A 24,135-nucleotide genomic window follows, 5' to 3' on the forward strand; every position below is an offset into this window, starting at 1 on the left:
TGGTTTGATCCGACCCTAATACTGACAGGAGGGACGAGCTGCGTCTGCGCAGAAGGCTGTTGGGGGGGTGGGGGGGAGGAACATGGCGCAAGCTCTGTCTGAGGAGGAGTTTCAGCGGATGCAGGTGCCGCTCGCTGGGAAAAGACCACCGCGCTAGGCGACGGGGGGCGGGGTAGAGAGAGGTCGTGCCACTGGCTCTGAGAAGGGGTTGGTCGGGGTGGACCTTGAGTCTAAGGGGTTGGCCTGGAGAAGGGAAACTGAGGCTCTGTGGGGTGAGACTCTTGGATTCCGAGATACTGTTGGGATCAGAGGGGTTGGAGTCTGTTAGCTTTGCGGGCGGAGAGAGTCCTAGAGTGGGCGATACCTTACTCAGACCCTGGAGGGGACGAGACCTTTGGGCCCGTGCGGGGGACACCATGGATCGGTGATGATAGCATTGGGTCTTGAGAGAAGGAGATCCTGAGAGGGCGAAACCATTTTGTTTGGAGAGGAAGGAAGCAGGCGTTGGGCCATTTGCGTCATGGTGGGGGGGAGCCCTTGAGAAGGCAGTACCATTACCCGGTGGAAGGTGGAAATGTTTGTGGGAGATACCACTATGCCAGGGAATTGGGGAAAGACCCCACATGTCGTCATTGTTCCTGGGAGGTGGAGATCCTGTGTGAATGCTGGTAGTGGATCCTAAGAGGGAGCGGTACCTTTGGATCTAGATTAGGGGTGATCCATTAGGCCTGGGGTGAAGAGGACACCGAATGGATAATACCATGAATTCCTGTTGGAGAGAGGACCAGAAGAGGTTAAAGAGTGATACCTTGGACCACATGGAGGGGAAATCACTGGACTTTGGGGAGGTACCCCAATTGGGTACCCAGACCACTCGATTCTTTTGGGGACGACTCTGAGTTGGGATGAAAGGCCAGAGTAGGCCCTTGTTGAGAGAGTTCCTCACTGGGGAAGACCATTAGATTTTGTGTTTGGGGAGACTCTGAAAAGGGGGAAGCCCTGAGTAGGATCCTGTGGGAGAAGAGGAGGAACTCCGAGTGAGGATAGGTGATCCACTGATCCTTGAATGAGAGAAACGAGTTGTTCCTGTGCGAGGCACGCTTAGGGTGAATGGGTGAGATCACTGGACCGTGAAAGGGGAAGTTACAACCTGTAACTTGTGAGGGGAGATTCTAAGTGAGTAAAAGTAATCCAGTTGGCCCACCCAAGGCTTTGTGGAGGAGAGACCCTGAAGGATGTAGGGTCATCCCATTGGATCATGACTGGGGAGTTCTTGAGGGATGTGGGGGACCCTTGAGTGAAGATTGATTTCACTGGGCCATGAGTGAGGGAAAAACCATTTGGCTCTGATGGATAGGGCTTCTATAGGTGCCAAGGGTGTACAAATTGGATCAAGACTGGGGAGACAGATCATTGGATCTGGTAGACTAATGGGGCAGGAAAGATTCTGTAGGGGCCAAGCCCTTTGACCTTAGGTAGACCACCAGGGGGTGAAGGCTGGTGCCATGGGAGGAGGGAAAGGTCCTGATGGGGTAAGGGACAGTAGGTCTGGGAAGAACTGGCCTCAGTGCCCTACAGGGCTGTTAGGAAGGGGTATGCTGTTTGGAGTGGCCCATACTTCACTTTCTCTTAATTCTTGAAAGGGGTTAATTCTCTCGAGCCTTGGGGGTGAGGATCCCAGGCAGCCCCCAACTTAGTGTAAGTTGGACAGGAGAATACCAGGCCCTCTTCCCTTGAAAAAAGGGAGGAATACAGGCCCCTGCCCCCTATACTCAGGGCCCTCCAAGGGTGGCCAAGAGGATAAACAATACTCTACTATGACAGAAAGATAGAACAGTGTTTAGTGTCTGATGAGATGAGCCAGGATGAGGAGGGAGAACTTTATCCTGTGGGCGTGGGGAGCCATGGAACATGCATGAGCAAGAACTTGACTGCATCAGTGCTCTATGGCCTGAGTGCAAAGGGATGGAAGAAGGGGAGGGATGGAAGGGGAGGGATGGAAGAGTGAGGCTGACTGTGGTTATAAGTAGAGCTGGAGAAGGTGGGACAGGGGCTGAGGGGCTGGAGGCTCATTTAGGACCAAGCGTGCATCGGTCTTAAGGAGTAGCTACAGGGAGGGTAGCAGGGTCCGTGGGACTCAGGGGATTGGTTCCCTCATGGTGAAAATAAGGGCACATTCCTAACCAAGTCATTTCCCTTCTCTGCTTCCCCGAAGGCTCAGCTCCTGGAACTCCGGACAAATAACTACCAGCTTTCAGATGAATTACGCAAGAATGGTGTTGGTGAGCCAAGAGGGTCTCATTAGATGGGGGTGGCTTTGGGGGACAGAGGCCAAGGGAAAAAACCTCAGAGGCCTGGCAGGAAGACCTTTCAGCTTCCTGCCACTGACTGAGGCTGAGACAACCTGCTTTCCCCACACCAGAGCTCACCAGTCTTCGACAGAAGGTCGCCTACCTGGATAAGGAGTTCAACAAAGCTCAGAAGGTACCTCCCTCCACCCACTCACCCACCCATGCTTCCCTGTAACCATCTGACTCATTCATCTATCCAGGGAGCCCCTACAGGAAACCAGGCCTAATGTTATATGCTGTCATCAGTCATTCAAACAACTCTCATGGAATCTCTTTAGTTTGCTAATTTTATCTAATCCTGCTTAGTTATTGATTAATTTTAATTTATTCTTAATGCATTTTCAATTTCAATTACTCAATCTCATTCACTAACTTCTAACTAAGTAGTCACCTCCATAGGTGAATCTGCCTTGAATCTGCCTTCTGTCCTCCACTCAAACTCCTGCCTGTGCTCCCACTTCCCATCCCTGTCCTGGTCCTGTTGGTAACATGAGACTAGAACTACCTCTCAGATCATCTGAAGATGAAATAGTGTATAACCTGTTATGGCCCCTCAAAGCATTCAAGGCCCTCTTTTGTCTCTTTCTTCACTGCTCTGTCCCCACGCATAGCTCAACGTTATGCGCTCCATAAATATTTGTTAGATGAAGGCATACAGAATGCAGAAAACCTGGCAGTCAGGAAGCTGGGTTTCTCTTTGGTAGGGTGCTGATTGCAGAATGTGGCAATGCCCTCAGCTGCCCAACAAGGGAGGAGCAGTTTTCACGGTGCGTGGGAGGGATCCACATAGGCGTGTTTGGACCAATGTAGCAATGCAGCCACAGTTTCTGAGCCTGGAAACCCAGCCCATGAAGGGTTAAATACTAAGACTCATGAACAGTCTCAAGAGCTAAGAGGAAAGCATGTAAGCAGGATGCCCTTCACTCACTCACTTATTCACTCCATCATTTCCGTGGACTACAAATTTCATGCAAGTTCTGTGGTTGAAGATGCTCCCATCCCCCAACCTGTCATCATTGTCCCCCCTTGACACTTGCCACAATATCTCCATACCCTAGTGAGGGAGTCCATCTCCATTCACCTTATCTCTCTTCCCACCCCCCTCACCTTTAGGCACTGAGCAAGAGCAAGAAAGCTCAGGTAAGGGGACCCATGGTGGGTGAATGTGTCTGGGAGACCAAGAGTCAATATTTCTGTATGCTGGGATCTCCTGGTACTGGCCTTTCTTTCTCTGTGTGTGCACTTGCATCTGTGACTACCTCACTGTCATGTGTTTGTAAGTCTGTCTGTATTTTCCCGTGTTTGTCTCACTGCGGGCCTCTCCATCGTTCCTTTTCCCTTTCTGGCTGGCCTTCTCTCTGAATCTCTCTCTTCCTGTCTTCCTGTTCCTCTCTGACTGTTGCTTCTCTCCCCAACCTTCCCTTTTTCTCTCCCTCACCTGTTCCTATCTGCCATCATTTTTCTTCTTTCCCTTTCTTTCTCTCTCTGACTCCTTGTTTCTTTCTCTCCCACCCTTTCCTTTGTTGCTTCCTGACTCATTTATTTCCCTGACCTCCTCTCTCTTCCCTCTGTTCTGTTCTCCCTCCCATTGATCTCTCTGTTCCTATCTCTCTTTCTTCCTGCTTTTTCTTTTTTCTCTCTCCCTCTCCATCCCTTTCTCCTTCCCTATCTATCTCCCTTTCCCCATCTCTCTGTACCTCCTCTCTCACCTATTTCTATCTACCACTCTCTTTCCTCCCACTCTCTCCCCTCATGTCCCTCTCTCCCCCCATTTCCATCTTCCTTCTCTCTACCCTTCCATGTCTGTCTCTCTCCTTCCCTGTATCTCCTGATTCACCCATCTCATTCTCTGTACCTTACGATCGCCTCCCGCCCCCATCATTTTCTCCATCTCTGTTTCTTTGCCCTATCTCTCTGTCCTTTTCTACCCTTGTTCGAGACCTGGCCCATGTCTGCCACTGCAGGAAGTCGAGGGGCTGCTGAGTGAAAATGAGATGCTGCAGGCAAAGCTGCACAGCCAGGAAGAGGACTTTCGTTTGCAGAACAGCACGCTTATGGCAGAGTTCAGCAAGGTACTGGTGCCTGGGACAGCCAAGCGGGATCGGAGGGGTAGGGGCCCCCTGGGCTGAAGCTGGAGGGCTGCTGAAGGTGGTTGGACAGAGGCTGGCCCTGGATAACTGTCCATGGTGCTGAAACAGATCCTGGATCTGTGCTGGGGGGCAGTGATTTGATAAATGGGGCCACTCGCTGTGCTGGGATTAGAAGGCTGCAAGCCCTGAGGACAGCTGGTTCCAGACCAAAGCACTCTTTTTCTTTAAGCTTCAAGTCCCTTTGTATATATTTGGTAGCTGATGCTAGGGAGCTCCTGGTTATTAGAGGGTCTAAGGTAAAGTTCTTATGCTTAGCATGAAATAGAAAAATGTTCTAGCTGCTTCCCTTTTCTCTTCCTTCCCCTTCATCTGACCTGAGCCTGGAGTTCTAGTTCTTCTAGATAATTCATCCCAGATTAGATAATTCTGTCTTCTCACTGATTTTAGTGTCCTGGCTGTTCTTAAACCTACTAGGGAGTTAGAGATATTATCTTTTCTTTCCTTATCTATCTTCTGTGTCCATGGTCAAGAAGTCTCTAAGGGGGAGGCCTGGGTGGCTCAGTTGGTTAAGTATCTGCCTTCAGCTCAGGTCATGATCCCAGGGTCCTGGGATTGAGTCCCACATATGGCTCCTAGCTCAGCAAGAAGCCTGCTTCTCCCTCTGACTGCTGCTCCCCCTGCTGTGCTCTCTCTCTGACGAATAAATAAATAATCTTAAAAAAAAAGAAGTCTCTAAGGTTTTAGTGTGTTTTAAGGAAAAAATTCTCATGGCAACAAAAATGGTATTTCCAGGACTCCATGTGAGAACTTAAGACCTTAACAAACAAAATATGAAAACAACCTTTAAACAGGTACAATGTCAGGAGAGGTGATTTGACAACTAATAGTTAAGAGCTGTAAGGCCTAGATTAAACTCTTGGCTCTACTTTTTACTAAGTGTAACCTTGAGCAAGTCACTTGACCTGCCTGCTTCTTGGTTCCCAGATGTTTAAATTGGAAATGATAATGACAGTGCCTGCCTTGCCGGGATTTTTGTGAGGATTGAATGGGTTAATGTCTGTAAAGGCCTTGTACATAGTATTGGTTATGTAGGTGTTAGCTACTTTTAAAAAAATTATTTATTTATTTGAGAGAGAGAGATTTGAGAGAACGAGTGGGAGGAGGGGCAGGCTCCCCACGGAGCAAGGAGCCCAATGCAAGACTTGATCCCAGGACCCCAGGATCGTGACCTGAGCCAAAGGCAGACACTTAACCGACTGAGCCACCCAGGTGCCCTAGGTGTTAGCTACTAATAGTATCCTTTTATTATTACTGATTAATTTTCCCGCTAAAATGTTTTTTGACTATTTAAAAATCTTAGATCCATCCTGTGGCCCTGCTCTGCCTCAGCCCTTACTACCTCTTATCTGCTCTATTCCCATAGCGTTCTTGCTGGTGTCTCCACATCTAGTTTCTCCTACCAGCCCATGCCCTAGAGTTTGTCCTGACCTGCAGGCCTTCTCACATCACTCCTTTAAGCAACAGCTCCGAGTGGGTCCTTGACCCTGACTGTTCAGAGCCCCTGGTGCTCACATAACAGCTGACCTCACTGTCTCACTTCTCACTGCTTCCTGCCTCCAGCCTCAATGGTATCGTGGTTCTTTTAGGATGAGGCAGGGGCAAGCATTCTTCCATCAGTCCAACTTGTGTTTCTCAGCACCTGTCCTGGGCCAGGCACTGGACCAGGTATAGAACCTCCTTCCCACTCCCCCTCTTCCTCCTGGGAACTGGTAGTGCTCACAGAGAGACCTGGTTTCAAGGCCTGCCTCCACCACTTACTTGCCAAGATATTTCAGCTCCATTTTTCCTTCGACAAATAGTAATTGAGCACCCCCAGCATGCTCTGCATTCTGGAGATAGTTGTAAGCAGCACAACCTGGCCCCCACTCTTGGGTAGCCTACATTCTGGTTGTGGGATGGGGAGAAAGATAATGTATTAAAAAATGATAATGGGACACCTGGCTGGCTCAGTTGGAAGAGCGTGTGATTCTTGATCTCAGGGTTGTGAGTTCGAGCCCCACGTTGGGTATAGAGATTACTTAAAAATAAAATCTGAAATAAAATAAAAATTAAAAATAGTAATAGTACAGATAACTGACAGTTATGTAGTGCTTACCGCATGCCAGGTCCTGTTTGGTGTGCTTTACGTTATCCACTCATTTATTCTTAAAACAGGCCAACAAGATATTATTAAGATCCTTACCAAGCAGATGAGGAAAACCGAGCCCCAGAGAGATGAAGTCATTTGTCTCAAGGTCACATGGCTAATAAACAGCAGAGTAGAAGTTCACATCCAAGTAGGCTAGTTTCAGAATCTGTGCTTGTGACCCTACATTACAAAACAAAGTGTAATTGTCAATCACAGTTTAGAATCCAAACATTTGCAGAGCTTTATCTGTAAGACAAAGGGGAAATGGATGTTGTCTAGATGATTTTTTACAGTTTTCTTTATTTTCTACATTTTAAAATTTAGCATATATTGCTTTTAAATAAAAAATCCTGTTAAAATATACTATTAAATTAAAAAAAGAAATTAAAAACATACTAGGTCAATTTAATTGCAATTAGTACTAGGTAAGAAAGAAATGAACAGAGCGCTGTGCCAAGAGAGTTTTGGAATTTCTGTGTTGGGGGATACCACTTCAAGGGTGCCATTTGAGCAGAGCACTGAAGGATGCAAAGGAGCCAGTCGTGTGAAGAACTGGATGAAAGGAATAGTGTTCTGGGTAGAAAATAACCCAGGCAAGAGAATAAAAATTCTCTGTGAGCCTCGGTATTCTCATCTGAAAATGGGGACAAAGGACCTTTTTTTAAGAAAAAGATTTTATTTATTTATTTGACAGAGAGAGAAAGCACAAGGAGGGGGAGTGGCAAGCAGAGGGAGAGGGAGAAGCAGGCTCCCCGCTGAGCAGAGAGTCCAATTTCAGGCTCGATCCCAGGACCCTTAGATCATGACCTGAGCTGAAGGCAGACGCTTAACCGACTGAGCCACCCAGGTGCCCCGGGGACAAAGGATCTTGTCAGGACCACTGTGAGAACTCTTATAGCCAGGAGTTGAGCAAGGGCTGGCCTAGTTTTATTTGCATTGTACATTTCTCCAAGGCTGAGGGCTGACGATGAGGGGCTGTGGGTAGCGCTGGCTTTGGAAATGCCCCAAAAGCTTTCTGTGGTGCCTAGGCTCCCAGACACAGACCTCGCCCTCACAGAAGAGGTCTGGCAGTGGGGCTAATTTGTGATGCTGACATCCTGGACCAGCAACTTCCAGTAGGAGCCTGCCTGAGGTCTTTGATTACGACTGTGAGGTTGCGATTGGGCAAGCAGAAAATTGCCCTCAGTGGCCTCCGTCCTCTGTGACTCGGCCTCTTAACAGATGGGTGAATTCGAAGTCATTTGACATTTGTGCCTCAGTGTCCTTATCTGTGAAGTGGGGATAATGAGTGATGACGGCACCCTACATAATGCGGGAGCATTATGGGAATTACATCAACTGTAAAGCGCATCAGCCAAGTGCTGTGTATATTGCAGCCAACATTGTTATGATTCTCTGCTTGTCTGCTCCCTCACTCCTCCCCTGTTCAGCTCTGCAGCCAGATGGAGCAGCTGGAGCGGGAGAACCAGCAATTGAAGGATGGAGCTGCCAGGGCAGGCCCTGCCCAAGCTGGGAGTCTTGTGGATGGCGAGCTGCTGAGACTGCAGGCGGAGAACATGGCCTTGCAGAAAAATGTGGCAGGTGCAAGCAGGCCCTCCTTGGGGATGTGGGGATCTTGGGGATTGAGTAGGGTGTTTTCCCCCCTGGGGGGAGGGGAAAGGCTTCAGAATGAGGCTCAGCCCTGCCATGAACCAGTGTGTAACTTTGGACAAGCCATTTCACCTCTGAGCCAAAGCTTCCTCATCAACAAGGTGCTCGTGGGGATGTCCACCACGTGGAAGATCGCGGTAGAGCTGAGATAAGAGGTGGTATCTTTCTGAGTTCAGTTCAGTGCCTGGTACCTAGCAAATGTTACCGATTAGCAGATTGAACATCGGAAAGGAGCTCTTTGCTAAATGGAGAGAGTGAATGAAGGAGCTTTCGGAAGACTCTGAGCCCAGATTGTCAGTGGAGTCTGGGAGGAAGTCTCAAAGAAGGCTTGGTAGAGTGTGGGAGGGTCCCAACATGGGGATGTTTGGAGAGTAGCTGGGGCTTATGGTGTGGTGGGTGCTAGTTTGGTGATCAGGAGGGAGGCTTTGTAGATTTGACTGAGGATCGGGAGGTTATAGGATTCAGCTGTAAGGGGGGGGGTTAGAGGATGGTGGGCAGCACCTTGGAGGGCTATGGGCGGGGCCTGGGGATAGAAGGTGGAGCTTGGGGAAACTAGCTTGGGCTGGTTTGATTGTAGACAGGATTTTAGTGGATGGGAGAGCTTAAAAGATTTGTGAGGAGTGTGGATGGGGCTGAGCCTTTGTTTTGTAGGCTTTTGGTCATTTGGGGCAGGGTCTCTTCTACCTGAGGGATCCAAGGCCAACCCTTCCATCTACTTGAGGCATGGCAGGGGTCTTCAGAGACCACCTCCTCCATCATATATTTCTGTTCTGCCCACCAGCCCTGCAGGAGCGCTATGGGAAAGAGGCCGGGAGATCCCAAGCTGCCAGTGAGGGCCAAGGGGACCCCTCGGGGGGCCCAGCCCCCGCTGTCCTGGCCCCCATGCCACTGGCAGAAGTAGAGTTGAAATGGGAAATGGAGAAGGAAGAAAAGAGATTGCTCTGGGAGCAACTGCAAGGCTTGGAGGTGAATCTGGGTCTGTTGGGGCCGGGGGGTCAGGAGGCAGGCAGATGCCCTAGCTCTGCCTATGGTCCCACGGAGATGTCTGTGACATCACCAACTCGTGGGCTGACAGACTGGGGAGGCAGGAGGGCAGGGGAAGGCACAGGCCTTACCTCTCCCTTTGCTGATATTAACCCCCTCCCTCATCCTTCCCTGCAGAGCTCAAAGCAGGCTGAAACATCCAGGCTGCAGGAGGAGCTTGCTAAGGTAGGGCTTCTGAGCTTTCCCGGGACTTTGCCCCACCCCACTCCCCACCTGCCCTGCTTCTCCTGGCAGGAGAGAAGGACCAGAGTACCCCCCTCAAAGCCTGAGTTTTGTCATCTGTGAAATGGAGAGACTCACATTTACAGCCCATAGTTGCTTTCAATATGGAATAAGCTAATGTGGTTCCTCTGTCTTGTGGATGGCAAGCCCCATCCCTCCCTTCTGTATCCTCCCAGCTCTCCTTGTTCATCCATCCACCCAGCCAGCCAAGCATTTATAGACTGTTGGCTCTTATCTTAGGTATTGGCAACCCAATGATGAGGCAGACAGTCATGATCCTGCTTTCCAGGCCTCCTGCCCTAGCCATTCTTTGATGTGGCTGTCAGTCCATATGTTGGGGATGTAAATGCCGGCCTTTGGAGCCTAAGGGAGCTGGGTGGAGATCATGTCGTTGCTACTGACCACCTGGGCAACCAAATTACTTAACCCTCCTGAGACTCATTTATAAAACCCATTTATAAAACCAGTAGTCCTCGCCTCTCAGGACTGTTTCGAGGATTCCACGAGATAACATAAGTAACTTCCAGCTTCCGAAAAGGACTCAGTGAGAAGTGTCTATAAATACTAAATTTATTTTTGTCTTTACTAATATGTTATTACTTGTCTGCACCCCTGTCCCTCACCACCAGCTCTCTGAGAAACTGAAAAAGAAACAAGAGAGGTAAATTTCTTTTCTTCCCAAGGCGGGGGGAGGGGTTTGGAGGGACCAGCGGCGGGGGCGGGGGCGGGGGGGGAACCGACTTGTGGAACTGACCCATTTATGTCTATCTTTCCGCGCCCAGTTTCTGCCGGCTGCAGACAGAAAAGGAGACGCTGTTCAACGACAGCCGGTAACTAGGAGGGGTGGGCGTATGGGCAGACAGTGGGGACCGCCCAGCAGAATTGCCTGAAGACCACAGGGGCAGAGCTGGGGGATAGGGTCTCAGGCCATGGACAGCACGCCCCCCATCACCCCCAGGAATAAGATTGAGGAGTTACAACAAAGGAAGGAAGCGGATCTCAAAGCCCAGTTGGCTCGTACTCAGAAGCTGCAACAGGAACTCGAGGCTGCCAATCAGGTGAGTGGCTGGATTCTGGGATTGCTGGGGTAGAGGCCAGGGCTGGGAGTCCAGGGAACCCTGAGGTCTGCGGAGACTAGTTGGGGAAGCCAGTAGTTCCTGTGTTGGAAATATCGGGACTGGATGGGTCCCGGACCCCCCAGGAGCTAGGAAAATGGGACCTAGGGAGTCCCGAGAGCCTTAGGAGTTGGCCTATGAGTCTTCATGAATTAGAGATCTCAGGGAGGCTGAGGACTTGTGGGCTGTGTGCCAAAGTTCAGATGAATCTGAAACTGTGGGGGACTGGAGACAGGAATCTGGAGAAATCTATGGTCACTGGGGACTGGGACGAGGAGCTGGAATGAGCCTGAACTCCCTGGAGGCTGGGAGACTTTGAGACCTGTGGGAGCTGGATAGATACAAGACTTTTCAAGGACGGACAGGTGGGCCTGGAGGCTGACTCTATTTGAGGCCCTCAGGGTATGGGGGCTGGTTTGGAGGGCTGAGACAACTAATAAGTTGGATCACTTGGGCTGAGTGGTCCTGAGACCTCTGGAGGCTGTGAATAAAAAAAAAATTGGTGAGTCTAAGACGTCTAGAGACTGAAGCAAAAGTCTAGATGGGTCTCAGGCTCCTGAGGGTTAGGGGCTAGGGGACTTTTAAGCTTCTAGGCTTCCCCCTAGAGCAGGTGAATCTGAAATCCCTTGGATTAAGGGATATAGTGGTTTGTGGGTCTAAGGTCCCTAAGAGCTGGGGACAGAAGTCTGGGTAAGACTGGATCTTTAGTTACCTGGGTCTGAAGATCGCCAGAGACTGGGGACAGAAGTAGCAGGTGCGGCGGGGGGGTGTAGTCAATCAGACCTCACCAGGAGCTGGAATCTAGGAGACTGTATGAGTTTGAGACTGCTAGGTTTTGGGGCTACAAGTTTGGGCAGACCCTGGGACTCTTGGGAGCTAGAGACACAGGGATGAAGTGTGTCTGAAACCCATGGGCGTTGGGGTCAGGAGTCTGGGTGAAGCTGTAGTCCCTGGGGGTTAAGTGTGTCTGAGAATCCTGGGGCCTCCGAGCTAGAATCTGGGTGAGTGTGAGCCCTCTTATGGATGGGGGTGGGTGACTTTGAAATCCCCCAAAACCTAGGTGTTTTTCTAAGATTCTTAGACCCGGGATATGGGATCCGAGGCCAAAATCAAGAGTCAGATGCTTGGGGCGCCTGGTTGGCTCAGTTGGTTAAGCGACTGCCTTCGGCTCAGGTCATGATCCTGGAGTCCCGGGATCGAGTCCCGCATCGGGCTCCCTGCTCAGCAGGGAGTCTGCTTCTCCCTCTGACCCTCTTCCCTCTCGTGCTCTCTATCTCTCATTCTCTCTCTCTCAAATAAATAAATAAAAAAATCTTAAAAAAAAAAAGAGTCAGATGCTTAACCCACTGAGCCACCCAGGCACCCCTCTCGGCTTCCCTTTCCGATGGCTTCCACTCTTCTCTCCGGCCACCCACCCCTGCTTCTCTTGCATTTTCTAGTTTCTCTCCAGTAAAGTACAAGAAGTGTACTAATCTTAAATTCTAATGACTTAGAATTTGGGTGAGCCTGAGTCTGATGGCTGGGTAGTCTGGGACCCTCAAGTGCTGGGGACACGCTGTCAGGTGGTCAGAGAGGGGGGTCTGTATGGTTATATGTACCTCAGGGGAGGCTGAGGTCTGGCATGGGCTCCCCTGACCTGGTCCCTACAGAGCTTGGCAGAACTGAGAGATCAGCGGCAGGGGGAGCGCCTGGAGCATGCAGCAGCTCTGCGAGCCCTACAGGATCAGGTATGTGGTACTGGGCAGCTTCTGGGAGGTGGAGGGTGACGTGGGCGGGGCCAGCCTCGGCAGGTATTATACAGGCAGGGAAGGCCCCAGGAGTCCTGTTTCCCCCTGGTCGTGGTGCGAGTGCACATGTGTTTTCTTTCTTGGCTGTGGGTGGGTCCTGTCCCCCCTGTTCTGGACCCACTCTCACCTGGTGTGGGGTGGGGCCAGGTGTCCATCCAGAGTGCAGATGCACAGGAACAAATGGAAGGACTTTTGGCTGAGAACAATGCCTTGAGGACCAGCCTGGCTGCCCTGGAGCAGGTACAGGATACCTGGGAGCCCTCACTGATCCCTCTCCGGTTTCCCATCTCCTCCTGCTTCTGATCCACATTAGGGCAGGGTCTTCTGGACCTCATGCCGTTCTCCTGCCTCTGTTTCTGTTTGATCTTCCTTCCTTCCTTCCTTCCTTTCTTCCTTCCTTCCTTCCTTTTTCTTTCTTTCTTTCTTTTCTTTCTTTTTCTTTCTTTCTTCTTTCTTTCTTCTTTCTCTTTTCTTTTTCTTTCTTTTTCTTTCTTTTCTTTTTCTTTCTTTTCTTTTTCTTTCCTTTCTTCTTTCTTTCCTTTCTTCTTTCGTCTTCCTTCCTTCCTTCCTTCCTTCCTTCCTTCCTTCCTTCCTTCCTTTTTCTTTCTTTCTTCTTCTCTTTTTCTTTCTTCTTTCCTCTTTTGAGAGAGCCAGAGCAGCAGTGGGGAAACAGGGTGGAGGGCAGAGGGAAAGAGAGAGAGAGAGACAGAGAATCTTAAGCAGGCTCCACACCCAGCCCCAGAGCCTGACTCAGGGCTGGATGTCACGACCCTGAGATCCTGACCTGAACCAAAATCAAGAGTCGGATGCTTAACCCACCAAGCCACCCAGGCGGCCCTCTTGGCTTCCCTTTCCGATGGCTTCCACTCCTCTTCTCTCTGGCCACCCACCCCCGCTTCTCTTGCATTTTCTAGTTTCTCTCCAGTAAAGTACAAGAAGTGTACTAATCTTAAGTGTACATTCAGTGAATCCTATCTGTCTGGCAGTCTGTCTGTCTGTCTCCATGTGGCTACCACCCAGATCAAGATGTAGAGCGTTTTCAGCACCCCCAGAAGGCCCCTTTTACCCCTTCCCAATCAATACTTCCCCAGAAATAACCACTCCTCTGACCTCTAGCGACACAGATTAGTTTTACTTGTTCTTTAACTTCATGTAGAGGAATCAGACACCCATTTTCGTGTCTGGCTTCTTTCCTGTGAGGCTCATCCATATGTAGCATTGGTCTGTTCTTTCATCTCTGTTTACTATTCCACTGTATGACTAGACTACTTTATCCATTCCCCCGTTGATCTCTTTTTCTCATTCCTTTTCCCTTTGAAATTCTTTCTCTTTCCTCCTGGCTCTCTTCCCGCCTCCCTCCTTGTCTCCCTGGACCAGGAGGCTCAAACCCTGTGGCTGGCCCCCGGGGGGCCCTTTTCACTCCGCTTCCCATCACCCCCTTTCATCCCAGATCCAAACAGCAAAGACCCAAGAACTCAATACGCTTCGTGACGAGAATGCCGGGCTGACAGCTGATTTGCAGCAGCGGCAGACTGAGTATGAGGACCTCATGGGACAGAAAGATGACCTCAACTCCCAACTGCAGGTGACGTCTCTGGCTCTGACCTGGCTTCTCCCAGTTCCCTCGTGCAAGCTCAGGGGAGCCCTCCTCGAGGTGCGGTGGAGTGGAGGGACACTGTGGGATCGGGAGGATCTGGGTTCCAGTCTGGTCTAACTCACTAGCACCTCGTGTCCTAGACCATGTTGCTCTCCTTCGCTGACACTGAGCCTCCTAAGTTAGACAGGATAGCCATTCTGAGTCCATGGTAGCGACCGGAATCATAGTGGCTGAAATAAGATAGAAGGCTAGTTCTCTCTCATGGAACAGTCCAGGTGGGCTGTCTAGGGATGGAGTGATGGCTGTGCCACGACCAGTGACCCAGGTTCCTTCTACGTTGCCACCTTCAACGCAAGACTTCTATCTTGGTAGCCGAGATGCTTCCCAGGCCCCCCCTTCATCATGTTTTCCGTCTGGAAAGAAGGAAGGAAGAGGGAAGGGCCCAGCATGCCCCTTTCCTTTATGAGTATAACCTACCTCATGCTCACCCCTTCTGCATATGGGAATTAGTCACGTGGCCACACCTCACTGCGAAGGAGGCAAGGAAAAGTCAGCTCGACAGCCATGTGTCCAAGTATGAAATCTATTGCTAGGGACAGAGAGGGGAATGCACGGAACACTGGGGAGCCGCCTAGCAACGTCTGCCATGTTCTCATCTCAACGGAGAGAACAATACCAACTTCACTGGGGTTAAGGGAGACCCGTCCACCAGAGGTGTCCTGGGCGATGATCACCTCCTGGAGGCTCTATCAAACTCCTCTCCTTTGTCCCCTCATTAGGAGTCATTACGTGCCAATAGTCGGCTCCTGGAACAACTTCAAGAAATCGGGCAGGAGAAAGAGCAATTGACCCAGGAACTACAGGAGGCTCGGAAGGTGGGCAGCTCTGCAAGGTGGATAGCGTGGGTGGGGAGGGATCGGCCCTGGTCCGTGGGGAGGGCGCAGGTGATGTAGGCCAACACACGGGACCAGCAGAGGGTGGAAAGTGACCAGTGCCATGAGGCTAGGTGAGTGACTTAGCTAGTCTGGGGAGGAGGCAGAATTGGGCTCGTTCCCTGGGCCTGGGGAGAGGGTGGGAGGCCCTGTCTAACGTTGAGGGAGGAGGCTGACTGGCATTCTCCTGCCCCCCAGAGTGCTGAAAAGCGGAAGGCCATGCTGGATGAGCTGGCGATGGAGACGCTGCAGGAGAAGTCCCAGCATAAGGAAGAGCTGGGAGCCGTCCGACTAAGGCACGAGAAGGAGGTGCTGGGGGTGCGCGCGCGCTATGAGCGTGAGCTCCGAGAGCTGCACGAAGACAAGAAGCGGCAGGAGGAGGAGCTCCGTGGGCAGATCCGTGAGGAGAAGGTGAGTGGGTGGGTGGCGATGTCCTTCTTCTCTTAAACTAGGGGGAAGCACAGCATCGCTGATGGGTTCGGGGATGGTGCAGGTGAGGGGCCCACTCGTCCGCCTGCCTCGCCCTGACAGTCTCGCCTCTCCCAGGCCCGGACACGAGAGCTGGAGAATCTCCAGCAGACAGTGGAAGAACTTCAAGCTCAGGTACATTCTATGGATGGAGCCAAGGGCTGGTTTGAGCGGCGCTTGAAGGAGGCTGAGGTGAGTTGGTGCCTGATGAGGCACAGACGCCTGGTGGGGGGACACCCATGCCACACCAGTGGACCGGGAGTGGTTAGGCCCTGGAACTTTCTGAAACACTCTGGATTAGGGTAGCCCCGCCGCCCGCCAGCTCTACGGCAGCCCTCCAGAGGGGATCAGGGGCTGGCCATCAGTGAGGCAGAATGCCACATGAGCAGATTTGAAAAGGCATCCCTTCCTTCTGGAACCGCTTCCGTCAGGAAATCATTATAATATCCTGATTTTATTCGAACAAGGACTTTTACTGCCATTGTGGGGGGAAAACTCATCATAATACCTAAGAGGAAGTGTCACGCGGTAGTGAAGAGCACAGGTGCTGGAGGCGGTCGTTTGTGTGGGTTCGAGTCCTGGCTGGGCCGCTTGCTCACCGTGGACAACTCACCTGGCCTGCGGCCTGTGTTCTTCATCAGTAAAAAAAAAAAAAAAAAAAAAAGGAATAATCATAGTACCTGCCATGTGGGTGGTGTGGGAAGATTATATAAACCGAGTCAGTGGACGTAAAATCCCTACGACGTTCTTGGCATGCAGTGAGTGCCGTGTTATGTTTTGTGAAATCAAATCAGATGCACACGTCGGTCGGTGGCACAGACAGCGCAGCCCTAGATGTGCCGCCTCCGTGTCCTGCCTAAGGGCACACGGTGGCCCCTGGAGGGGTGGCCCCTGCTGCCATCACTGCCCTCATGGGCCGTGGTGTCCTGTGTGTGTGTGCGGGGGCGAGGGGTGGGGGCATGGCCGGACCCGACACTTGTCCCATAGGAGTCTCTGCAGCAGCAGCAGCAAGAGCAAGAGGAAACCCTCCAGCAGTGCCGGGAGCAGCATGCTGGCGAGCTGAAGGTGCCCGCCGCCCGCCGCCATTCCTCTCTCCCGGGAGGGCCAGGCCCTGGAGGGAGGACGGAGGTTCCCCAGGCAGAGGCCTGAGCTGCCCCCTGGTTTGCAGAGCAAGGAGGAGGAGCTACAGGGTGTGCGGGATCAGCTCCAGCAGGCCCAGGAGGAGCGGGACTGCCACCTGAAGACCATCAGCAACCTGAAACAGGTCCCTTGTCCCCCACCCCCACCCCCGCACCGTCCTGGACACACCCCGGGCCCCAGCGCAGAGTCCTGGGGCAGGGAGGGAAGGCACTGCCCGCAGCCGTTGCGGCAGCTGCCAGCCATGCTTTCTCTGCCGCACAGGAGGTGAAGGACACGGTGGACGGGCAGCGGATCCTGGAGAAGAAGGGCAGTGCTGCGGTATGATGCGGAGATGGCCAGGCACAGTCCCCCTACCCCCCCGCCCGTGGGACCACTGGGCCTCAGCCCGCCTCTTCCCCCCCCCCCCGTCCCCCACAGCTCAAGGACCTCAAGCGGCAGCTGCACCTGGAGCGGAAAAGGGCCGATAAGCTGCAGGAGCGGCTGCAGGACATCCTTACCAACAGCAAGAGCCGCTCTGGTGAGGGACCGGGAGGGCAGGGGGCGCTGGGGTGCAGGGGCAGCTGGGCTTGGGCCCAAGGGCCAGAGCTGCTTTTTGCACCTTTATCCACCGGCTCTCCTGTGCTTTCTGTCCATCTCCAACTTGGTCAGTCGGTTGGTCTCCCTGTTTCTCCTGCTCTCTGCATTACCTCTTTCTGTGTCTCCTCTTGGTCTCTCTGTGACACCTTGCGCTAGTCTCTCTCTGTCTCTGTCTTTCCCTCTCCCTGCTTTCTTTTTCTCTTTTTTTCTCCTGCTGCTTTTTTCTTCTCTGTCCCTTTAACTCTCTCTTTCTCTCTCTTCTCTGTCTCTGGATCCCCACAACCCTCTCATACACATCCCCACACCTCACCTGGTGTCTGTAAATCTCTCGTGTCCATTCTCTCATTCTGTAAATGTGGACTGAGCCCCCATGCTCACATCCAGGGTCCTTGATAGGAAACCCCCCCCAAACTGTCCTCCAGGAGCCCCGGGTTGAGCTAGGGAGACAGACTTACATTCAGACAGCAACACTGTGGCATTCTCCCGATGCAGCTAAAATCCATGTTCTTTCTGCCACTTCAGGCAGAAGATGCAACCAAAAACCTTGGGTTTCTTTGGACCTTTTTTTTTTTTTGGAAGGAAATGGCCTATAAATATGTTTAAATAAATGGATATGACGCAGTGGTGAGGGTACTGGTGCATCTCCTATATCTCAGGCTCAGAGAATACTTGCTCCCTTGTCCCCCTGCGGCCATCGGCTCTTGCTGGAGATCCTTGGGGTGGGATGTCAGCACCCCCTGATACCCAGAAGCAGCCGCAGGAGCAGAGGCCCAAGCTCAGTGGGCCTGCTTTAAGTGACATGGCAAAAATGGATCTATCTCTCACCCAATCTATGTCTCCCTGAGGCATTCTGTCTATCCTGAAGTAACCTCTCTTTATTTTTTTAAAGATTTTATTTCTTTATTTGAGAGAGAGAGAGTATGAGAGAGAGAACATAAGCAGTGGGGAGGGGTAGAGGGAGAAGCAGACTCTCCACGAAGCAGGGAGCCCAATGCGGGACTCGATCCCAGGACCCTGGGATCATGACCTGAGCCGAAGGCAGACGCTTAACCGACTGAGCCACCCAGGTGCCCGTAACCTCTCTTTATCAGAGGGGTTTGGTTTCTGTTTTGCTACAGATTAATGTATGAATCAACAAGCAGATTCCAGTGGTGGTGCCATACATTGTCCTTGTCCGTTAGATGAAATGAGGATTTAGGGTCATGGTTACATGTCTCTCTCCATCTTTTTTCCCCCTTCTCGTCTCTGCTGACTCGTGTCCTTATGCCCGGTCTCTGTTGGCCTCTCCCGTCTGCTGTGGCTCGCTGCCTGTCGGGTTTTCTCTCTGCATGTGGGCATCGCCCCGTGCTCTCCCCAGCTGTCGGTCCTCTTTGTGCATACCCCAAGTCCAAGTGCAGACGTCCCTTAATGCCTGTAGGTGTCCACACTGCCCACTCTCTCCCAGCCTCTTCACCTTTGTTTCTCTTCTGGCATGTGTGTTTGCCCGGAGAGGCAGCTCCTTTTTCCGTTTCTGCCTCTCCCTGTCGTACTGTCTGCCTCCACCTTCCCCACGCCCAAGTGTCACTTCGCCTCTTTCCATCTCTGTCCAATCTATTTCTGCCTCTTCCTGCCAGTCGCTGCCCTGGGACCCTGGGGGATTGGGGCTCAGGTTTCTGTTCCCTCTCTGCCCAAGGCCTCGAGGAGCTGGTTCTCTCAGAGATGAACTCACCAAGCCGGACCCAAACTGGGGACAGCAGTAGCGTCTCCTCTTTCAGCTACCGGGAGATCTTGCGGGAGAAGGAAAGCTCGACTGTTCCAGCCAGGGTAAGGGGCAAGGAGGAGCCGACAGTCCAGCTTCTCCTACCCCAGTTCTGGGGCCCACCTTTTGCCCTCCCCTGCAGCCATCTACCTCTCTGGGCCCAGCACACACATTTTCTTACCAACTTTTCTCTAAGCTCGCCAACTGGGACTCAGATTGCCAAATGGGGGGTGGGCAAATTATTCTCCCTGCCCCTCTGTTCCCTCATCTGTGAGCTAATTCCACCTTTCCCGGTGTCATAAAATATGTAGCTCATAGCAGGTGCACCACCCAGGTAGGAGGTCCTTTTTTCCAACTTGTAATTATCACTCGTTACTGTCGTCTGTTGTGTCAGCTTCCTGGCCGGCCACTTTTCTCTGGAAATCATTTGTGATTATTCCATAAGTAGTATGTGTGCCATGTAGAAAAATTTAAAAAACACACAGAAGCAAAGATTTTTTTTTTTTTAATCCAAAGAAACCACATCTTCACCATCCAGAGATCACCACTATAAACCCTGGGTTCACGCCTTTCTAGATCTTGCTCTTTAAAAAAAAAAAAAGATATTATTTACTTATTTTAGAGAAAGAGAGAGAGAGAGATCAAACAAGTGGGGGGAGGGGCAGAGGGAGAGGGAGAGAGAGAATCTCAAGGAGACTCCATGCTGAGTTCCAAGCCCGACGTGGGCCTCCATCTCACGACCCTGAGATCATGACCTGAGCTGAAACCAAGAATTGGATGCTTAACCAACTGTGCCACCCAGGCGCCCCTCTCTTTCTTAAACCTAAATGAGATTGTAAGTAACCTGTTTTTGTTCAGCTGATCTTTTTTTTTTTAAGATTTTATTTATTGGCAGAGAGAGAGACAGCGAGAGCGGGAACACAAGCAGGGGGAGTGAGAGAGGGAGAAGCAGGCTCCCCGCCGAGCAGGGAGCCTGATGTGGGGCTGGATCCCAGGACCCTGGGACCATGACCTGAGCTGAAGGCAGACGCTTAACGACTGAGCCACCCAGGCGCCCCTGTTCAGCTGATCTTTATCCTCCCGATTTTGTAAATGTTCATCTTCTCTAGTACTCTGATCTTAATCAGATTTCCCTGGTTGGTCCCAAAATGTCCTCAAAAACCAGCATTCCGTTTCAGAGCACATGTCGCATCTGGTTGCTTTATGCCCTTTAAGTCTCTTGAGTCTAGTGTGGTCCTTTTTTTTTTTTCATGACCCAACCTGTAGAAGAAACCAGCCAGTTGACCTGAAGAAAACGTCCCACCTTTTGGGTTCTCCTGCTGGCTTCCTAGTGGTATCATTTACCTTGTTCCTCTGTCCTCTAGTTTTCCTGTCGACTGGAAACGAGATCTCATTTGCTAGAGGCTCTCCCTTCATCCTCTCAATGAGGAAATGATGTGGCGGTTCCTGTGTCCCTCTAGGCAAAGGGAGATCCAGAGTCCCCCGGGGGTGCTGAGACTTGGTCTACAGCCCCTGTCACAGAGCCCACCCCCACCCAGCCCTGGCTCCCTTTCAGCCCCTGATCCGAACTGGGGGTGGGCGACAGCACTGACCCTGGGCTGGCCTCTCCCCTCCTCTTCCCCGCAGTCCTTATCCAGCAGCCCTCAGGCCCAGCCCCCTCGGCCAGCAGAGTTGTCAGATGAGGAAGTGGCTGAGCTCTTTCAGCGCCTGGCAGAGACGCAGCAAGAGAAGTGGATGCTGGAGGAGAAGGTGCTGCCTGCATGTCCTCACTTGACACACCGTTGGAGGGGAGGCTGGAGCGTGGAGGGGGGATGTGTGGCTGGGCCCCTCGTTATGTGTGAACATGCGGGGCCGCCCTGCAGGTGAAGCACCTGGAGGTGAGCAGCGCCTCCATGGCGGAGGACCTTTGCCGGAAGAGCGCCATCATCGAGACCTATGTCATGGATAGCCGGATCGGTCAGTGCCTCCTCCCCAGCCTCACCCCCCCTCACCCCGGCCGCTGACCTGCCTCCTCCTCCCCCACTGTCCCCTCTCCTCTTGCGACTCAGCAAAGGTACTGACAAGACCACAGCCGCTGGAGGGAAGAGCAGGCCCGGCCTGTCCGTCCCCCGTGTGTCTGTCTCTTACCTCGGCTCTTCCCTACGGTCTGGGTCTCTGTCCTCACTCCACTCTCCTTTCTCTGGTGTGGCTCTCTGTCCCCTCTGTCTCCCTCCTCTCCTCTCCCCATCTCTTCTTTCTGCCGCACCCCATCATCTCGTCTCACTGCTCCTGCTGCCTGTCTGTACCGGGTCTCCTCTGGAAGTTCTCGTCCTCTGCACGTGTACCCCTTTGGGGGGTCCTTATCTCTTCCTCTCCCACTTTCTCTCCTCTTTCCCTCCCGCCCCCCGTCGTTTCTTTGTTTCTTTGCTCCTTTCTTTCACACTTTCTCCTACCCCTGTTTTTCCTTTAGGAGTCAGAATAACATGGACTGATGCATGCTGAGAGCTGGGTGCTCTGTGCTTTGCATGCGGTCAGAGACCTTTTTCCAGCCCCACGAGTTGGCTATTATCCCCATTTCTAGTAAGTGATGGCCGGGGTTTCACGTGGCAAAGCCTCGGCCCCGACATCACACGGCTTCTCCCCGCTGCTTTTGGCCCCCGCTCTCTGTTTCCCTCTTCTCCGCCCCGTCTCTGTCCTCTGTGCTCCGGCTCTGCTGAAGCGCTGGTTCTCAGCATGGGCCCTTGCAGATGTGTCTGTGGCAGCAGGCCACACGGACCGCAGTGGACTGGGCAGCGTCCTGAGAGACCTCGTGAAGCCAGGTGACGAGAACCTTCGGGAGATGAACAAGAAGCTCCAGAACATGCTGGAGGAGCAACTCACCAAGAATATGCACTTGCACAAGGCGAGTGTGGCCTACCAGCCTACCCATCTGTCCATCTCGCCGCCTGCCTCCCGTGCCACACAGCCCCCGGGCCATCTGCCAGCACCCAGAACCCCCCACCCGTTCATTGACCGCGCCTCCATCCCCACCTCCCCATCCTCCGGTCAACTCACCTGCTCTCCCTTGTACCTTTCACTCTTCGCTCTGTCCTTGCACCTACCCGCTCATCTGTTCATGCACACTTCACCCAGCTCACCCATCAACCTGCCCTACTTGCCCATCTAATCATCTGCCCCGTGTCTTTCCACCCATTTCCTGACATACCTCTCTCTCTCTCACACCACCTCATCCGTCACCCCTTGTCTGAACTTTTACCCACCTGCCCAGTGACCTGCCTTCCTAGCCGTTGTCCTCCATCCGTCCTCTGAACCGTCCCTTTGCTCGCCCATTTACCTACCATGGATCACCCCGTACATCTGCTTGCCCATCCTGCCCCCCCCAAATATTTCCCCCATTTCTGGGGGAGTCGGAAAGGTGGCAGACCCAGCCCCTGCCTCTGAGAAGTGAGCTCACCATTTAGTAGAAAAGCTGGTGGCAAGGGGAGGGTTGTATCCTCCAGCCGCACCACATGCAGCGGGTGATCTGCTCCTATATCCCTATCGTTAGGTCCCCCTCCCCTGGGAGGCTCCCGCCCCCCTCCCCCCATCTTTTCCAAGCCCAACCCACTGCTGGGGTTCTGTGAGCCTCTCCAAATACCTTTCTGTGCCAGGCTAGACATAGCTGGGCATTGATGAACGAGGTGAGAAGGATGACACCCTGGGTTTGGTGAGGGAGCGTCGCCTGCTCTTTTCCCTGGCCCCTGATGGCTCATTTGTTTCTCAGGACATCGAAGTTCTCTCCCAGGAAATTGTGCGGCTCAGCAAGGAGTGCGTGGGGTCCCCTGACCCAGACCTAGAACCGGGAGAAGCCAGCTAAAGACCTGAAGGCTGCACCTACTCCCTCCCCTCCCCACCCCTGCCTCCAGGACACCATCCCCTTGGGCTGTGGTGGGAAAATGGGGCCAAAATCAAATAGGTTGGGAGACTGGACATTAAAGGGGTTGCAGGCCTGTTGGCTGGTGTTAGTGACCCTGTTTGAGGGCAGAAGCCCTCGGGGAAGTGGGGATCCTGAGGGGAGGGGCAGGGATTTCTCGTCTTTCTCTGCCCTGGCTCCCAGAGGCCTTTGCCTTCATCTCTGCATGAGCTCTCCCTCCCCAGAGACCAACTCTTTTTTATTTTATTTTATTTTATTTTTTAATTTATGTCTGGAAGCCTGGCTACTCTGCATCTGGGATTGGGGATGTTTGGGTGGGGCGTGGTCCGTGTTCAGCGTTCTAGCAACGTGTGTGTGTGTGTGTGTGTGTGTGTGTGTGTGTGTGTGTGTGTGTGTGTGTGTGTGTGTGTGTGTGTGTGTGTTGTGTGTGTGTGTGTGTGTGTGTGTGTGTGTGTGTGTGTGTGTGTAAAGGCTGCAGCCAAAATACCATCTGGCCAGATGGGCCCACCCACTGACTGTCTACTCTCATTCTTTCCAACCCGGAGGGATGTGCTGGGGATGGGGAGGTCACACCATTGGAATGGGGAGGGAGGTCTGTGGCTGTAATTTTACTCTCCTTCCCCCACCCTCCCCTATCTGTCTCCGGTTACCGTGGGCCCGCCCCTCCAACTGAGTGGCACAGAAATACCTACAGATATGTATGTGGGTGGATGTGTGTGGGGTATGGGTGTGGATAAGAGTGGGCAGGTGAGAGGATAGATAAGTGGTTAGGCGGACTGATGGATAAATAAGTGGAAGGTTGCACAGATCAATGATGAGGGAGGTTGAGAAATACACAGGCAGATGGATGGATAGGCAATTGGATGAATAAATGGATAGATGGATAGGTCGGAGATGTAAGTAGACGGATGGCCAGGGGAATGGATGGATGGATGAGGAAGAGTGAAGAGTAGGTAAGTAAGTGATGGGCACGGCTATGGATGGGCAGATAGGTGGGTGCCGGGGGTACATAAGGATAGGGTGGCAAATAGGTGGATGGGGTGAACATACAAATGGATGAGCAAGCGGGTGGGTGGAGGGATAGGTAGAGCACTGGGTTGTGGGGTGGGAGAATGGATTGATAGGTGCGTGGTGGGTGGATGGAGGGATGGAGAAACAGACAAATCGGGAGTGTGATGAGTAAGCAAACAGGATTACGCGGGTGGGTAGATTGATTGAAAGGGGAAAATTGGTCCCCCCTTAGTGCTCCCCCTCTCGCCACACTTTTAATTACTAAAAAATGAGGCTTCCCCTGTGCGCCATGCCCTGTGCCATCCCCTCTCACATGACTCCATTTAATGCCCCC

At 52.3% G+C, this 24,135-nt stretch overlaps 1 protein-coding gene across 2 annotated transcripts; it reads left to right on the forward strand.

Moving 5' to 3' along the window:
- Positions 1-45: 45 nt before the first annotated feature.
- GRIPAP1 (GRIP1 associated protein 1) lies at positions 46-23,195 on the forward strand. Of its 2 annotated transcripts, XM_027608548.2 has the most exons (26): positions 46-124; positions 2,216-2,282; positions 2,423-2,484; positions 3,465-3,491; positions 4,316-4,423; positions 8,060-8,210; positions 9,061-9,245; positions 9,441-9,488; positions 10,175-10,206; positions 10,328-10,375; positions 10,504-10,603; positions 12,310-12,387; positions 12,595-12,687; positions 13,898-14,032; positions 14,824-14,919; positions 15,175-15,387; positions 15,523-15,636; positions 16,432-16,509; positions 16,613-16,708; positions 16,846-16,902; positions 17,002-17,101; positions 18,833-18,963; positions 20,525-20,647; positions 20,761-20,854; positions 21,625-21,779; positions 22,641-23,195. In XM_027608548.2, exons 1-26 carry the CDS (start codon positions 83-85, stop codon positions 22,731-22,733), a joined length of 2,526 nt encoding a protein of 841 aa, XP_027464349.1. In that variant the 5' UTR covers positions 46-82; the 3' UTR covers positions 22,734-23,195. The 2 variants fall into 2 exon arrangements, with proteins under 2 accessions (XP_027464349.1, XP_027464350.1); XM_027608549.2 differs by lacking the exons at positions 21,625-21,779; positions 22,641-23,195 and adding an exon at positions 21,348-21,567.
- Positions 23,196-24,135: the final 940 nt, after the last annotated feature.

The sequence above is a fragment of the Zalophus californianus genome, chromosome X (genome assembly GCF_009762305.2).
Source record: "Zalophus californianus isolate mZalCal1 chromosome X, mZalCal1.pri.v2, whole genome shotgun sequence".
Classification (NCBI taxonomy): domain Eukaryota; kingdom Metazoa; phylum Chordata; class Mammalia; order Carnivora; family Otariidae; genus Zalophus; species Zalophus californianus.

Bases quoted from the DNA above. Each gene is read 5' to 3' on its own strand.
- GRIPAP1 (XM_027608548.2), top strand. From the start codon at position 83: ATGGCGCAAGCTCTGTCTGAGGAGGAGTTTCAGCGGATGCAG. The intron at 10,207-10,327 runs GTAAATTTCTTT...TTCCGCGCCCAG, and splicing joins CTGAAAAAGAAACAAGAGAG to TTTCTGCCGGCTGCAGACAG. The intron at 16,903-17,001 runs GTATGATGCGGA...CGTCCCCCACAG, and splicing joins AGAAGAAGGGCAGTGCTGCG to CTCAAGGACCTCAAGCGGCA.